The sequence below is a fragment of the Molothrus aeneus genome, chromosome 9, assembly GCF_037042795.1.
Source record: "Molothrus aeneus isolate 106 chromosome 9, BPBGC_Maene_1.0, whole genome shotgun sequence".
Taxonomy (NCBI): Eukaryota; Metazoa; Chordata; class Aves; order Passeriformes; family Icteridae; genus Molothrus; species Molothrus aeneus.
Genome location: NC_089654.1, coordinates 15,194,283 through 15,210,423, shown reverse-complemented (window position 1 = coordinate 15,210,423; position 16,141 = coordinate 15,194,283). Strand labels below are relative to the sequence as shown.

The 16,141-nt window shown below is 43.0% G+C and overlaps 1 protein-coding gene across 1 annotated transcript; it reads right to left on the bottom strand.

The window, feature by feature from the left end:
* Positions 1 to 510: 510 nt before the first annotated feature.
* On the bottom strand, positions 511 to 15,908 carry LMO4 (LIM domain only 4). Its single transcript, XM_066556055.1, has 5 exons — positions 15,257 to 15,908; positions 12,767 to 13,005; positions 5,916 to 6,012; positions 5,403 to 5,558; positions 511 to 1,255 (listed from the first exon to the last, which is right to left on the bottom strand). Exons 2-5 carry the CDS (start codon positions 13,000 to 13,002, stop codon positions 1,247 to 1,249), a joined length of 498 nt encoding a protein of 165 aa, XP_066412152.1. The 5' UTR covers positions 13,003 to 13,005; positions 15,257 to 15,908; the 3' UTR covers positions 511 to 1,246.
* Positions 15,909 to 16,141: the final 233 nt, after the last annotated feature.

Sequence of the window (16,141 nt, the reverse complement as noted above, 5' to 3'; positions counted from 1 at the left end):
AGCAAACAAAGTTATGTTGTTCAGATCAGAATAGCTATTGTATTCCTTTTCATGAATAGTCAATTCTAGTGCTCAGCATGAGGTACAGACCTTTCGTTGGCTTTTATTTTTTTGACCTCTTATGGTATATTCATACTCTCCTATGCTTGCATGCTCAGAGACACAGGCACATCCTTAAAACAGAAGGAACTGGAAAGAAAGACACCACACTACCTCTGTGTGTGCTGTAATTCACTGCAAATGGGAATTCTAATGTACTTCTTGATACCAGAATTAAGAATTGCCATGAAAAAAAATATAATTTGGAAGTAGTACTCATTATCCTTGCCACAAGTAACACGGTCAAGTAGTTTAGCAGAGTCTTTCTTGGCATGAGACAAAAGAAAAAATCCAAACTAAAAACCTACTTTTAAAGGTAATTGACAACTCAGGTAACAACTATGTAAGATGAAGTTGCAGAACGTTTTGAATGTAATTTTTTAAAAAAAGCAAAGCTTCTAAAACCCATACTTGGTTTTGTTTTACTTTTTATTATTTAAATACACCATACTAGAGCAAATGTCTCTGAAAATATCACAAATAAAAGATTTTTCTTCATTCAGCAAATTAGAAGTAGGTGAAAATTTCTACACAGTAGCTGCTATGAGCTTGACTTTTTTTTTCTTTTTTTTTTTTTTGCCATGGGAAGTAGCAACATTAGGACAAAAACACTTACATGCATACATACATTGTATTTTACAGAGATACAATAAAAGTGTTTGTGATAGAATATCACAAAAGCCACATCTTTATCTCATGTTCAGTTTGATTGAAACACATTTCCTTACAACACTTAAATATACAAAGAGCAAATAGAATGTTGTTAAGGTAAAACACAGGGTACAAACTGGCCAGTGCCCTGCTAATTGTTAATGAGGGTAGAAAGCAGATTTCAATGTTTCTTTTAATTAGCTTCATTAGTCATCTTCCCCACCCGCCCCCCCCAAGATGTCCTCCGGTGGATCTTTTTTCATTTTCTCTACAGTCTCCCATTAGCCCGGGTTCATGGAGTCCTTAATGTTCATATTCAGTCATTTTAATACACCAATAAATGTGGGAAGGGCAATCAAGAATAAAGAAGGTGCAATGGTATGGAGCTGGCATTGATGCTAGCTACAAAGGTGACTTGTCTACTTGGAGACATGGGATCCATCTGTGATGAACAAAATTTGAGATGAAGGCACGCATTCTGCATTACTCTGACCTTTTAGCAGACCTGTAAGAAATAAAAATGGGTATCTTAGCTAAATTTGAGATAGGAAACTACAACATGACTGCTTTTGTTTTTCCCTATTCACTAATCTCTTTTTTATTAGACTACTTGCTAACTGTGACTTAAGGCTTTCTATGCTGCCCATTCATACTGCTAACGTTTCAACTTTAAACAGCAAAAAGCAAACATTTTTCACAGTTTCACTACTAAAGAAAGCAGAAATGAAAAGAAGACTACAACAAGAAATGAGTACTTTCTGTTAACAAATCATACAGTGAATAAGGTGGTTTTTCTGGGCCCCGTTTGAAAGGGAAGAACCATTATGCCATGCCTTTGAAGAAGCAAGTAACATGATCTTGTAATTGGAAGAAATAGTGTGTAAAGCAAATATGAAGTACAGCCAATATCCTCCCAAGGCAACTTTGGTTAATATGCTGCATTGCACAAGAGCTAAATATAGATATTTCAGGATTCCCCCCTCCCATTTAAATTCCTCATCTGGTACATTAGTTAATGTTACATAAACATTTTAATATATGAAGTCAAACATGTGCTTTCATACTGGTGTTAATGAATTGTGATAATTAAAAGTGTCTAACTCAATAAAAATCTAAACTTTCGTGGATAAAATAGGAATGATCATCCATAGTCTTCAAATACAATCTGTTTGCAATTACCAAAATGAAATAATATATATTAGATTTTTATGGCTTTTAAATGACATTTTGCGCTTCCCAGGAAGTTCTTTTCTCACCCTTTCTCTAAGTTACTAAAAGCCTGAGGTCTATTAGTAACTGCAACCCCCCACTTTCAAGCTAATTAAAGTAGTAGAAGCTTGGAGGTTTAATTCCCCAGAGCCAAAGCTCAGTGTGAGAAAGGTAATTTGTCTGTCCAGAACAAAGATTAGGGAGCAGCCAGCAAGCATATTTAATAAATGAGCATCAAATATCTTCTACTATGGACACAGACAACACCAATTATGTAACTACAAGGGAATTGCTGAGTGATATGTAAACTAGAAGATTTTTAAGATCTTCTCTAAGAGACGTAATGTAACTCATACTTTATTTAAAAGCATAGAAGCTGAAGACAAACATTTGTTACAAACACTGCCAACCAGTGGGAAATGTACACTTTCAGTAGGTGGTAATACTGTTGCAAACAAGAAATACTACAGGAATACTACCAGTACAAAAAAAGCAGAGAGAATTCTTGACAATACAGCTCCTTCAAATGAAATGGCACACAGGACATTACAAACTAAGTCTGCACTCAGCAGGCAACAGTACTGAGTTCAGAGAAAACAGGGTTTTTTAAACTACAGGGCAAGTGATGGGAACTTATAATTTACATGTGTGAATTGCCTCAGGGAGGCAAAAGGCAGGAATGGCGAATGGCAAACAGCCCTGCGTTTGTCTCCTTAAAAAAAACCCAAGCTTTTAAAGCAAGTTAGGCCATGCAACCCTTCCTGCCTGCACTGGTCACCTGTAAACTGCAGCGAGACAAGTAAGTTCATCACTGTCACCTTCAATGCATAACAAAAATGTGTTCTAATGCTGGGAGTATCTCAATCTCCTTGGTTAAATTAAAAAAAAACAAACCTGTGCATATTATGCTATCTCTGTAATCTCTAGTGATAGAATAACATGGAAAATGATTGATCTGTAATGCTTAATAAAAAGTATCTGTTACAGCCAACTGTGTTACAGTGGAAGAATATTTTTAATTAGTGTCCCTAAACATGCAGCTTCCTGTAAAACATCTCTGATGTTAAAATCTTTAGACTACTAAAAAAGAAAAATATAAAACTATTAAAAAATATAAAATATAAAAAAATATATTATAAAATATAACTCTCTTAGCAACTGCCCCTGCAGCTTCCAAAATTCCAGAAACCTGACAAATACATGAATTATCAATTTGTCTCTTTAACTGTGTTTGTTTTCTGGAGTTACGGTGCTCTGCAATTCCTTTTGAAAAACAGTAGGAGAAGTCAGAACAATTTCTAGAGATATTGTATGATAAAGGAAAAACCCTCAAGCTCGTGTCCCCTCAGCCTTCTCCCCAGCAGCTGCTCGTGTGCCTCAGCTCTGGCTGCAGCAATGCCACTGCCAGGGAGTGACAGGGGCTGACAAAAACCTGCCCTCACCACTCTGCACTTAGCCCCCACCAGGGACCTGCAGTCACGAGCTCTGCAACCCCAGTCCCTTTTACTTCTCTTTGCCATGTTCGATGTTCCTCATCATGTCTGCTGCTTTTATTGCAGCTAAATCATTTTTATGTTTTGCTAAGGCAGAGAAAGAAACTGATAAAACTAAATGACAATTTAGACACCTATTTGAAGTTACATTAAACTTTACATTCGTAGAAGACAAGTGGATAAACCACTCTCAGAATGGTAAACCTTTTACTGCAGTGTATAAAGATGAATGGTTTTACCTATATTTTGAAATGGGATACCTATAAATATTCATTTAACAGAATCACTGCTAGCCAGTCTATATTACAGATTTGTTTCATTAAAATTCACAACAGTATAAATCTATGAATCTTTAACTGTATTTGTACTTCCTTGAGAAGAGGCTGCACATTCTCTTCCAATCTTAATTATCTTTGTTCTGCCTAACTATGTAGCATTTTTGCACTCAATTCTCTCATCACCTCAATTGACAAATTAAGTAAATAAAAAAGGTCCATGCTTTATTTTGATGTAATTACATTCACTGTATAAGACTTAAAAGAATACTTAAAATTAATCAGTAAATTTATGCACAGAAAAAAAAAAGCAAACATAGATATTGAAATGTAGCAACACAACCAAAAACAAAAAGTAAAATAAAGAACAGTTTCTGTTTTCTCGGACATATTTCTCCATGGACTAAAAGCACTCCAAAATACACTGCACACTACAGAAAAGATCAGCCTAGCATTTGCCCCAGATTTTTTTTAATCTTTCGAATTCCTACTTGCAGATAAATGTTATTTTTTGTGATCCTTACAGACATTAATGAAGTTCCTATTGTAAATCTATAAAGAATTACCAACTGAAGTGTGCACTTTTTGTTTCATTGCAATAACTCAGTGCTGTGTGATTGCCTGGGTTAATGATGAAAAAGTCAAATATACTATCAGAGCTGATGGAAAAATCTATCACCAATCTGAAATTAAAATTCATCTGTGGTCAATAAGATTTAATATCCATGCAAGTGGCGCTGTAAAGAGTAAATGAATCAATGTCATCAATACATAATCAGTATGAAATATGATGTGAATAAAATTATGTGCAAGAGTCATACATCCACTCTTTTCTGGACCAGGGTGGAATGAACAGTCTCTTAACTCAAGGTTGACAGTAATTGTTACAAATTAGGCACAGCAGTTATCAAAATGCACTCACTTGCATAGCTTTAGGACTGATTAAGAAGATTAAAATACATCTAAAACTATCTAGTTTCAGAGTTACAAGACAACTGTTGATCAGAATTTTTTTTTCTTCTTCTTCACTCTACGACCTGTGCAATCGTCATTTACTCATTTAGCTAGAAACCAAAACTATCAACCACAGAGATACACAACCTCTAGCTGAGATATTAGTGTTAAGGAACAGTAAGTAAATAGCACTTTGGTTTTAAAATCTGAGTTATGACATGCAAAACAGGCAAGCAAATACTTCTGAAAGAGTACCCCAGCATCCTTCCTCAACTAAAATCTTAATATTAAAATAAAATACATTAGCTTAGTCCAGGAACTTTCTCTTCACAAGGCATTTATTTCCATATTAAAGGATCTAATTTGCTTCCCTCAGAAACCTGCTCTCTTGTAGCATTTAATTTCAGGATTATAAAATAAAATACTACTTCTCTTTCTTAAAAGTCTGTATTAATATATGCTCTCCATTTTGCTTTGTACATAAGGAGTTCAACACCTGTACAGATGCACGTGCCCAAACCAAAATGAACTGACTCACCCTGTATGTCATATTTAAAAGGTTACTATTTTCTCCCCCAAACCCTGTGCCTAAATAACTTAAGGTAAGTTCAGCTACTTAAAGGTCTCTTTGCAGGGGCAGGGAATGTCCACTATTAGTATGAAAAGAAATTGATCTTCATTTAGCTCTAAGAAAGCTTATTAGTAATTGTGGAGTATTCACCTTCTGGTCTGGCAGTAGTGGATTACTCTGAAGTGAATTCAAATGGCCATTGATGAGAGCTGTAGGTCTATCATGTTCACAAAATAAACTGCCATTGATGTAGTGAAACCGATCTCCGGGGACCAGGCGATTCCGGCAGGTAGAGCATGTAAAACACTGGGAAAAGAGAGAGACAGCAAGTGAAACTACAGCACAAATTAAGTATGCTGCAGGTTTGAAAATTACACTTCAGAGACTGCAAGTGCAGTTGAGATATGGAGCTGCTTGGTTTCTAGTATCTCCAAATATGGCATTAGTCTTACCTGTTGGGACTATGCAGTACATAACTCAAGCAGAGTTTTAGCGATTACGAAGGAACAAAGCTACGCACTAAGCAAAGCTTTATAATAGATACTCCTTCTTGTAGTTATTATTTTGCATTTCATTCATAGGCAGATGCAGGTTATACACTAAAGGGGCATGGCAACACTAATCAACTGCTAAAAACGAAAGTACACAGAAAAAAACTCTCACCTTAAGATGATAGACATTGCCCTGTGCCCTCATGACCAGCTCACTAGCAGGAATGGACTGTCCACAGGCACTGCAAGCACCACTATTTCCAAATAACCTGAAACAGAGGTGATGATCATGAATAATTTAATACACAGAAGGCTCTAGGCATTTTTGCACATCACTGCCACGGTTTATTACACAACTATTTTAGACTTCTGACCCCCGTCTTCCAACTTGCTTATGTTTCATAATACGAAAAAGTTTATTTTTGTGTAACAACTGGTAGCTTCACCTTACCTTGGATGTGGTTACACAGGATTTAATCAGAAATATTGACTTACACCTCTAGAAACACAAACAATTCTGTACTACACACATTTTATCAGATTACTGGGTTCATCATAAAAAAAAGATACAATTCATGACTGGAGTTTAAATGCATTGTGTCCTTGAAATTATATGAAGAACTCTTTTGTACTTTAATCATATCTTGAGATATGAGTCATCAAAAGGGTTAAGAGGATTTGATTGTATATCTAAGAAGACATCATGCTCAGTGTATTGAAACTCCAGTAAACCTCCATCAGTGCAGAGTTTCCATTAGAAACTCTCTGCTATCCAGGTTGATATATAATGTGTATGGGTTAACCTTTTCAATCATGGTGTCAACACTTTAGATTTGCCTCTGCTCATCTCTTTCATCCTAACCTTCTCTCTCTCTTGATAATGAAATGCTTGCTCCAACTTCCCTCTATCTGCTCCTGAGTCCACAATTTAGATTACTTCATCTCTGCTAGCAACAAACTGAATGAAATTTCGATTTGAGCAGAAAGTAATTTACCGGGATCTGGACCCATTTGTCATCATATCTCTCTGGGTGTTTGCTGTATCACTGCAGTTTTCCTATGCAATCAAATGAGACCACAACATCTGCCATTGGGGGGGGGCACACGCAGTGGGGGGAGGGGGAATAGGCAGAAGAGTGGTGAAGAAAAATATATACATAATTCTTCAAATCCATTTAAAGGCACAATGCATCGATTCAAAATATAATACAGTAATGATTATTGAGTTCTACTTTTACAGGCTGCCTTAGCTAGAATTAGAAAAACCTTTATTTGCTTTTGCGCGAGTCTCTAATAGACACAAATATTTATAAAGACTACCACAATTCATTTTGCAGTAAAAAAGGAAATTGAACTAGCTGGCAGGGTCACAGACCCACTTTTCTGTACGATGTAAAACACAGCAATAGGATTTACAAATTAGCGTATTGGTGTCATAATAAATATTAATATTTGCATCTCCTTCCTGTCCAAATAAAGTCATAAAATTCTGTTTGTGTCAACCTAGGACACACATTACAACAGAATACCCGTAATCTGAATGATTGCGGTGTGCCTCTGTATAAAAATAATTGCTTTGAATTTTCAGAATCTGAGCTTGCAGAGGAGGCTTGTCATGTTCAAACTACTAATTTGCTGTCGCCACTTTATTGAAAATAGCCTGTAAGTTGTTATTAAATGTATCGACTGAACGACAGAGAGAGTAGTAAAACTGCCCCTTAAGATGGCTTTTAATAGGAAGCTGAGAAACAAATTTTGCAGCAGCATCGATTTGAAGAGTTCAATCAAAACTCCATTTCAAAACTAATTAGTCTGAGATCCACGACACATTGACACGTTCTTGCAGAATCACAGCGGTTACAAAGGGAAAGCTGAACTAATACATTGTCAGGACCTCCCCGCCAAAGGGACTAAACTGTCTGGAAACTAAAGGTCCATTATTAGGGCATCTTCCAAACCAGGACCAGTTCAGAACAGTTACATGATATACCCAGATTAGTTCCAAAGCATTGAAATATGCATTTTCCTTCCTTCATCCTTACTAGGAATGAAGTTGGCACTAGAGATTGCACGGGAAAGGGCTGTGAGAGGAGGCAGAAAAGCACTGCTACACTTTCCAGAGCAAAGATTCAACAATCCAGAGTAAGGAGGTGGCAGCAAGGGCATTGCTGGGTAGAAGGGCAAAGATGGACAGATGTGTCAGTCGTCCATCTGAACGTGATGAGCTGTCTCCTACAACCCCCCTCTTCCCCCTGTACAATTGCACCACCCAACTGAAAACACAGCTTTCAGAATGCTGATCTCATTGCACTGCTTGTCTTCATTAAGCATTCGTTATACTATTCTCTCTGAACTAGAGTGGTCCCACACCTTGAATGTCTGTGAATTCTAATAAATGGAGTCAAACTAATCCCGAGGCTTTCCACACATTTTAAGTTTTCCCCAGGCATGTTCCCAGAACAACTCTACTCTGGGAAGCCACTTCAGCTGAATCTTCTGCTAAAATTCCTAAAAATTACTTACAAACTCAGAACAACTTTCCGCTGCTTATTATTATTTACCAACAAAACTAAACTTATTTTTCCATCTCTACTGTTATGAATGGTTTTGTTCTGTAATGCCATTAACAGAAAGAAGTTTTATCTTTTAAAAAAATGTTTTTGCTTCTTACCAGCAAAGGAAGTCTTCCACATTAACTATTCTTTACTGAAAAAGTTGTTTTGCATGGTTTCTGGGAAGCTGGAGAGCTAATTATCTAACCAGGGGGACTGTCCAGGACAGTATTTGATTTAAAAGGCTTGAGGCTTTAGGTGCTCAATTAAGTAGCTATCGGTCTCAGACTGGACTTTAATGGGCTCTTTTCTCTTTAACTGCAGCAATGGGTAGAGATACCCCAGGTCAGGCTAATTAAAGCCAGGGGACTCTTTAATTGTGATGACAGAATTGGTTTCAGTTTCCTCTTTGGGTCCTCAGTCCAAGAAGGTCATTAATATTTCAACATTTGGGCAATGCAATCAATCACAAACATCAAGAGGTTCCCTTTATGGACAAGGCAGCTCTTCTACACTTAGCAGCATTTTACTGAGCCACCTTAAATTAACTACTGTGTGGTTCCAACACAGCATTCCCCACAGTTCCAAATGCTTCTGGGGTTTTTTTTGCTGGTGGGGTTTTTTTCGGAACTTTCTGTAGGAGAGTGGAAATGAAAGCAGCAAGAAATCTTCTCAACCCAGTTTCCCATCTTGCTGCTCAAAATTCAGCATCAGCAGAAACACGTCTCTAGCAACTTGTACTAACAAAGTAAGGTTCCACTGCTTTCCAAAATCGTGGAGACAGATTTAAGCACTCTTGATTCTTGCACGACATGGTGCACATTTGTGTCTACATACATATATCCAAGCCCTAGCAAAGAGAAATGCACATCCAGACCTACTGATCCAGAAGGAATCAGTGTTTTTGTACATTCCCCACATTTAATCTACATTCTGCACCAGCTATATTAAATGTAACAAAGAAAGGCAACACAGAAATTATGCCTGAAGCCAAGTCCATTAAAGGTACTTCAGAATAACTAGAGACCAAGCACCTTAAAAGCACCAGAAGCTATTGATACTTAAAAGGGGGGCTGTGCATAATGGCAAGTGCTGCATTAGAGAAGAGGAAGAAAAAAAAAGGGAAAAAAAACCCCAGCCAAATTACGCTTGGTTAATTCAGAGTAACAGATCTGCCCCCAAGTGAATTGGAGGCCTTGAATTAATTCTGTTATGACAAATCAAGATAAACGTTCCCCCTAAATTGCATGCGATTTAATTAATTTTTGAGATCCTGTTTTTTTCTTTTTTTCCTAGCTAATAGTTCACATGCTCCTGTGCTGTCATTGTGCTTGAGTGGGCAGACTTCAAAGTGATATTAAATAACCAACTATTAGATTTACCTAGCACGTCCTATTGGAAAAGTGCCATTTAATTACCTAGCCTGTTCAATTAAAGGGACAGCATTCCCTGAATATAGCAGCTTGCCGCTGATTACCAGGGAAATGAACTGGCTGCCCGGCGGCCCCCTCCCCGGAGCGGCCTCGCTGCGGCGCGCCCGGCTCCGGCCGCCCCCGCCCCCGGGGCTGCGCCCCCGCCGCGCTGCGCGGAGCAGCCGCCCGGGGAGGGGTGCCGGGCGCTGCCCCTTTAAAAGGCGCCCGGGCAACCTTCCCCTCTCCCCCTTCCCCACCACTCCCTGCTCTCTCTTAGAGGCCAATTTTGTTAATTAAATGTTTTGTTTGCGACGCGGCTCTCATTCATTTCGGACACGTCATTCCGAGCAGATCTAAGCCAGCGACCAGATCTCATTAGATAAAACCCATCAGAACTAAGAGAAAATGGAGGAGACACTAATTAAAGCTTTTAATTGTGCGGATTCGCTGCCACGCTGCTGCTTTATCTGGCATCTCAAGGTTGGGAGGGCTGCGCTCCACTCCTCTCCCTGAGCGCGTTGCTCGCCGTGGGGAGGGAAGGGAATGGACCGAGGTTTTCACCTCCCTCTTTTCCCAGGAACCTTGGCCTTCAATGAAAGCTGCAGCTGTAGCTCTACGGCCAATTTGTTTTCGGATTTTGGGGGGAGGGAGAGGGAGGGAAAGGGGAGTGTTGTGTTGTTTAAGCAACAACAAAAAAACCCCACATACAGCTAAAAAGCTCATTAATAAATGGCCCTGCGGTCCTGGCCCGTAGGAGTCAAGTCCCTTTCACCTGGCGCCTGCCGGGCCAATCAATCCTCTTTCCCATTTTGCCAGTCATGTCCAGCGTGCCCCCATCTCCGGCTGAGAGCTGCGCTGTGGCTCTTGCCTGGGAAGAGAACGCGCCACCACAAAAGCCCGCCGGAAAACTCAGAGGGGAGAAGGATGGCAGAGGGGAACCAGAGAGACTCGCTGTCAGTGGCACTGCCTCCACAACCAAATGGAACCTGAGGGCTTCGCTCATGCCAGCGTGTCCCACGAGCAAGCCCGCAAAGTCCATTTCCAGCGGGACAGCTCCAAGTTAACTCAGCCCTGGCAGCGCCAGGCCATCCTACCCCACCTTGAGTGTACAGTGTCCAGTTCAAGTTTCAGCAAGCATCTGTCAGAGTTATTTTTGCAAGTCAAATTACACAGATCTAAGGAGAAGTCAGGCGACAGGACAAGGAGATCAACTGAAACCCCTCATCTGATAAAGCATCCTATTCATAATTGCCTACATTAAAATAAACGAGTATTAATTTTTGGCAACACAAAACCAGAGGACTGCGATAAGCTTGCCTGAACTTGCCTCTGGGACACAGTGGACGCATCTTCTCTTTTTAATTAGTAGCAATCAGACACGAGGGTTTGTTTGATGGTGTTGGTCAAGTGATGAATCTGTACTATTCAGTGCATCTTAACAGTAGTGTAAATTTTTCCACTTCAAACAAGATTCCTTCCCTTACACTGTTCTGCTCTATTTAATTACTATTCTGCCAGACTTAGGCTTGTTGCTTAGGACGACGACCAAAAAGCACCACTGTGCACCCACAATGTGCTGATTTTTTAGCATTTCTCTCTAAAAATACCTCTGAAACTAGCAAAGCTAAGGCTTCGATTGCTCAGACGTAGCACAGGACCTGTTCCATGTACTTCACTACACAAAGCCACGGCCATGTACCAGGTCAGAGACTGCACTATCATAGTAACTAAATCCTAACTCCATCCTCTTAACTACAGAGGTCCCTGTGCTCAATCCACATCTTCTCAAACCTAAGTTTTACAACATAACCAAACTTGTAACATTTGATGGCTGCTTTTGGTATTTTTTTTTCCCTTCAGAAAGGAAAAAAAAGTGGCGCTTTTTGGCCATCAGAAAGAAAGGAAGTCCAGGGTTAACTCTTGACATTTACTATTAATGAGGAGCCAGAAGCATTTAAACAGAACACAATTTGTTTTAACTAAGCATTTCTGTGATGCTGGGAAGGTATGGGGCTTTTTTGTTGTTTTTTTTAATTACTGAATGTTGAAACAGAACACCTCCTTGAAGCATTCATGTGCATCAGTCTATCAAACCATTTACTCAAATTAAATGTGTAATCCTTCAAAATGCCTCCTTTTAAATTAATGAGTTTAAGTAGCTTGAGTTCACCTGAAAAGATCGTACGGGCACCTGACCTCATGAATTCTATTAATTATATTGGAAACTTGTTGGAAGGGATACTCTGCATAATCTTACTGTACCCCAACAGATGTGAGATTAGTGAGGCTTAGTTCCCCCTACCCAAATCTGTGGCATTTAAAGCAAACAGCTTCAAAAGAGGAAGAGATAAGAAATAAAGGGCAAGAGCGTATACCTCCTCTGCTATCTCCTGCATTGTCGCTCGAAGTTAAGAGAAATATCAGTTCAAAGGTTCTCTGTAACAATGCTGAGACAAACATCATACCACTGGTTTTTTTCCTATAAGTAGAATCCATGGCCCTCCAACTGATGGTTAATCAGTTCTTTCACAAGGAGAACAGAGAATGAGTCATTCTGTTTCCACTCAAAGGAGTTTAAAGGTGCTTATGTAAATATCATAATTAATCAGATACTAAAGGCAGGCATTTCATTATTTAGCACCTCTGCCACAGCCTTATTTAAGCCCTACGATTTTAACATTTACTGTTCAGATATGCACACTTCTCCTTCAACACTACAACAAAGCAGATTAATTTAGCCTCTCTGATTGCTGTTTATTTTTAGTTAGGACTTGTTTTGTGCTGACAAACCACTTTAAAGTTACAGTCGTCGTTCAGCCCCCCCAACTCTTTCCTCCACTTGGCAGTCGCAACTCGCCCTGGGCTAGGCGCTAACATCCGCACCCGCACGTCTCTCCCTCCTAAGGAAGGAGCCATCCTGAGCCAGCCCACCCCTCTGCCCTGCAGACACCCACCACGAGAAATAAAGGGGGGGGGGGCGGGAGGGGGAAGAGAAAAATGGAGAAAAAGGCAGCAGGAAAGGGGGAAAGCTGTCCTCACCAGCCTGGCCGTCGCCTCACCTGATGTAGTCGTTTCTGCAGAGAATCATCCCGCTCTTGGTGTAGCAGGAGGTGCCGATGTCCCCCAGCTGGGCCTGGCAGCAGGAGCACTTGAGGCAGCGGCTGTGCCAGTAGCTGTCCATGGCGTAGAGCAGGAAGCGGTCGGCGATCTTCCCCCCGCAGCCGGCGCACCTCTTCCAGGAGAGGGAGCCCGCCGTGACCGGGGGCGGCTGCGCGCTGCCGCCGGGGTTCACCATGGCCTGCGCGGAGAGAGGGGCGGGGGCGGGTCAGCGCCGGGACAGAACGGGCCGGGCCGGGCGCAGCGCGGAGCCAGCGCCGCTCCGGGCCCCGCGGGGAGCGGCGGCCGGGCCGGGCCGGGCCGCGGGGCGGGGGCGCGGCCGCGCAGCTGGCGGGAGCGGCGGGCGCGGGGGGCAGAGCGAGCGCAACCCGCCGCCCCCCCGCCCCGGGCTTGTGCAGCTGCAGCTCACAAGTCAGGAACAGTCCCGGGGTTTGTTTTGCTTATGAAAAAAAGTGTGTGAAGAGTGGAGGGGGAAAAAAAAAAAGTTGTGAAACTGGTTTTTCAGTCTAGGAGAGGCTCCGCAGGCTCGGGGCGGTAACGAGGGGTTCCGGACCGGCCCTCGAGGCCTTGGGATTTTATTTTCTGTAGTTTTATTTTGGAGAACTAAAAACACCCCGAGAAAACACTCCAGATTGAGAACACTGGCCCGAATAATAGATCATTGAACTTCAGGACGCCTGTTAACTTCCTACACAAACATACTCAACTTTTGTCTCGCTAATCTGCCCTTGATCAGCAGTTTAAATGCTAAAGCTTTGTTACCAAAAAAAAAAAAAAAAAAAAAAAGGAAAAAGAGAGAAAAAAGTTTACCGACCCTAAGAAAGCAGTAGAGTAATGAAGTGAATCGCTCCGGCTGCGGTTGCTCTGGCCGCCCCCGAAACTGCTACTAAGGGCATTTTTCACTTTCTAATAAATGCTTTATGCAAGCAGGACAACCGAGAGATAATATAGGAATCAATTCATAAAGCTTACTCTAAACCGATTAATTTGTTGCCTTCAATCCAGGGTCCAATAAACTCCCGGTGTTCCTCCAGTCACTTATACTATAAAAAGATCAAGTTATTTACTGCCAATTAAGCAGCATGTTTTGTCTTTGTCCTTTGTAAGCCGTATGTGCTCATGCCGAGGCATCTGGCTATCTGCTAAGGACCTTCAGACTGATACGTCCAGAGCAGCGAGGACGAACTTTTCCTGACACTGGCCCAACTCGGCTGCAGGAGGAGAACTGAGGCCGATTTAAACACACATTTCCTCAGAAAGAGTACCTGGAGGTATGTCCAGTGACCGCACAATAAACCAGGAGAACTGCACCAATTAAGCTGTAACAAAAACCCCGAGACTTTGGAAAGAAAACCACTCTAAAAGCCATTAGCATTGCATTTATCCGAACGCATCGTGTACCTTTATGTAAATTGATTTCTGATGCATTTGTTCAAGGAATTGCCTTTTGTTACAGTTTCCAGCTACAGCCTAATGAATCTGCATTTCCTGCTCCGAGTCTTAAAACCGTTTTCCTATGCTTTAAATCACTTCGGATTTCTTAAAAGAAAGAAAAAGGCTCCAAGCCACCACCTTAACCTGTCTTTGTCGAAGACAAATATGTATAAATATAAAATGGGAAACGTTACACTGAGAAAACCATCCAGTAACCCCATTAAGCTAAAGCTCTTAAGGACAAGCAATACCTTAATGCTGATTAAATCTAAAAAGATGAATCAAGAGGACTGACCAGAAAGTGACTCCCTTGATAACTAAGGACGGGCCCTCATCAAGTTTCATTTAGAGTTGGGGGGGGAAAGCTTTTAACTTAAATAGGCTTACTCTAGTAATTACAGAGCCAAGCAATTTTGGTCCTGGGATAGGAGTCAGTGAAATAGAAAGCAGAGCTAGAAGCTAGAGGCAAAATACCCCCCTTTTAACAGCGTCTCTGGTGCTTTTTTAATGGAGACCAAGGGAGGGACAAGCGGAGAGCTGGAAATTTGTAGTACAAAAATGGATGCTTAATTCATGTCTTGGTTTTAATTAGGTGATTCACCGATTTTCTCCTGGATTGAAACAAAAGACTGTGTGTGGGGCAGGAAGGGAACCGGAGAGGAGAGAAACAGAGAGCTCACTTTGATCTTTTTTGCCACTGTTTCAGAACAGTGTTTACTACAGGGGAAGCGGGTGCCCCAGCCTCCCCCCACGCACCCCCCCGTCCCCTCCATTCACAGCCGAGGCAGGCAGAGCCCTTTCCCGGCGGCAGCTGGGAAGGGGGGTAAGGGAAGGCGCTCCAGCGGCGGCCGCCGCCAGGCTTTGTACGGGAGGCCGCGACAATGCCCGGGGTCCGCGGCTCCGCGCCCCTCCACCCGGCGGGCAGCGGGACGGCGGCGGCGGCGGGCACCGCGCACACGAACGCTGCGAGACACGGGGGAGCGACCGGCACTTCTTACCTGCTTCCCCTCTATATTGCAAAAGGCCGGGGAGCGCCGCTCGGGGTGCCTGAGGAGATCTTCTTGCAAAGAAATAAGCACAGCGCTCGCCCTCTCGCCGGCTGGAGGGAGCCCCCCGCCCGGCAAGGGGCAGCCCAGGCTGGAAAAATATAGATATTGCTATGAGAGGCGTCTGCCCGGATCCTTCCTCCAGCTCCCGCTTCCCGGGAGGGGAGCTGCAGAGCTCGGTCCCCGCCGCTGAGCCGCACACGCAGGGCGCCGCCGCCGCTCGATGCTGCAATCGCCGGGCAAGTTTGGCAATGTGGCTTCACTTTGTGCCGCTTCCCCCCCGCTCCCCCACCTCCGCCCCCTCTCCGGGCTGCGGCGGCTCCCGAGCCTCCCGCGGCGCGGAGTCGGCCGGCCGCGGCCCGCCGGAGCGCCTCGGCGGAGCGGGCGGGAGCGGCGAGTTTGAGCGGGGCCGGGCGCGGAGCTGCTGCCGGGATCCTGCGGCGGCGGCGGGGCGCGGGGGGCGGCCCTTGTGCCCGTCTAAGCGTGAGGCTGCAAGTGCGTGTGTGCCCGCACGGTGCGCGTGTGCCCGCTGCCCTCACACATGTGTTACTGACAGAGCAGAATCCCAACTACACTCCGGCTCGGCGCCCTCGTCAGCCCGCCGCAGCCAATCCGCCCCCGGCTTGTTCAGGCGGAATAATAAAACCTGCCAATCCCCGGGAAGACAAAGGAATGAGTGAGAGGGGAGGAAAAAAAAAAGAAAAAAAAAAAAAAAAAAAGAGAGAGAGGGAGGAAGGGAGGGGGCGAGGAGGAGGAGGAGGGGAATGGAGAGGAAGGAGGGAGTCAGGTGGGCAGCGCCAGCCGCGCCGGCCGCCCGGGCGGTGAGGGGAGGCGCGC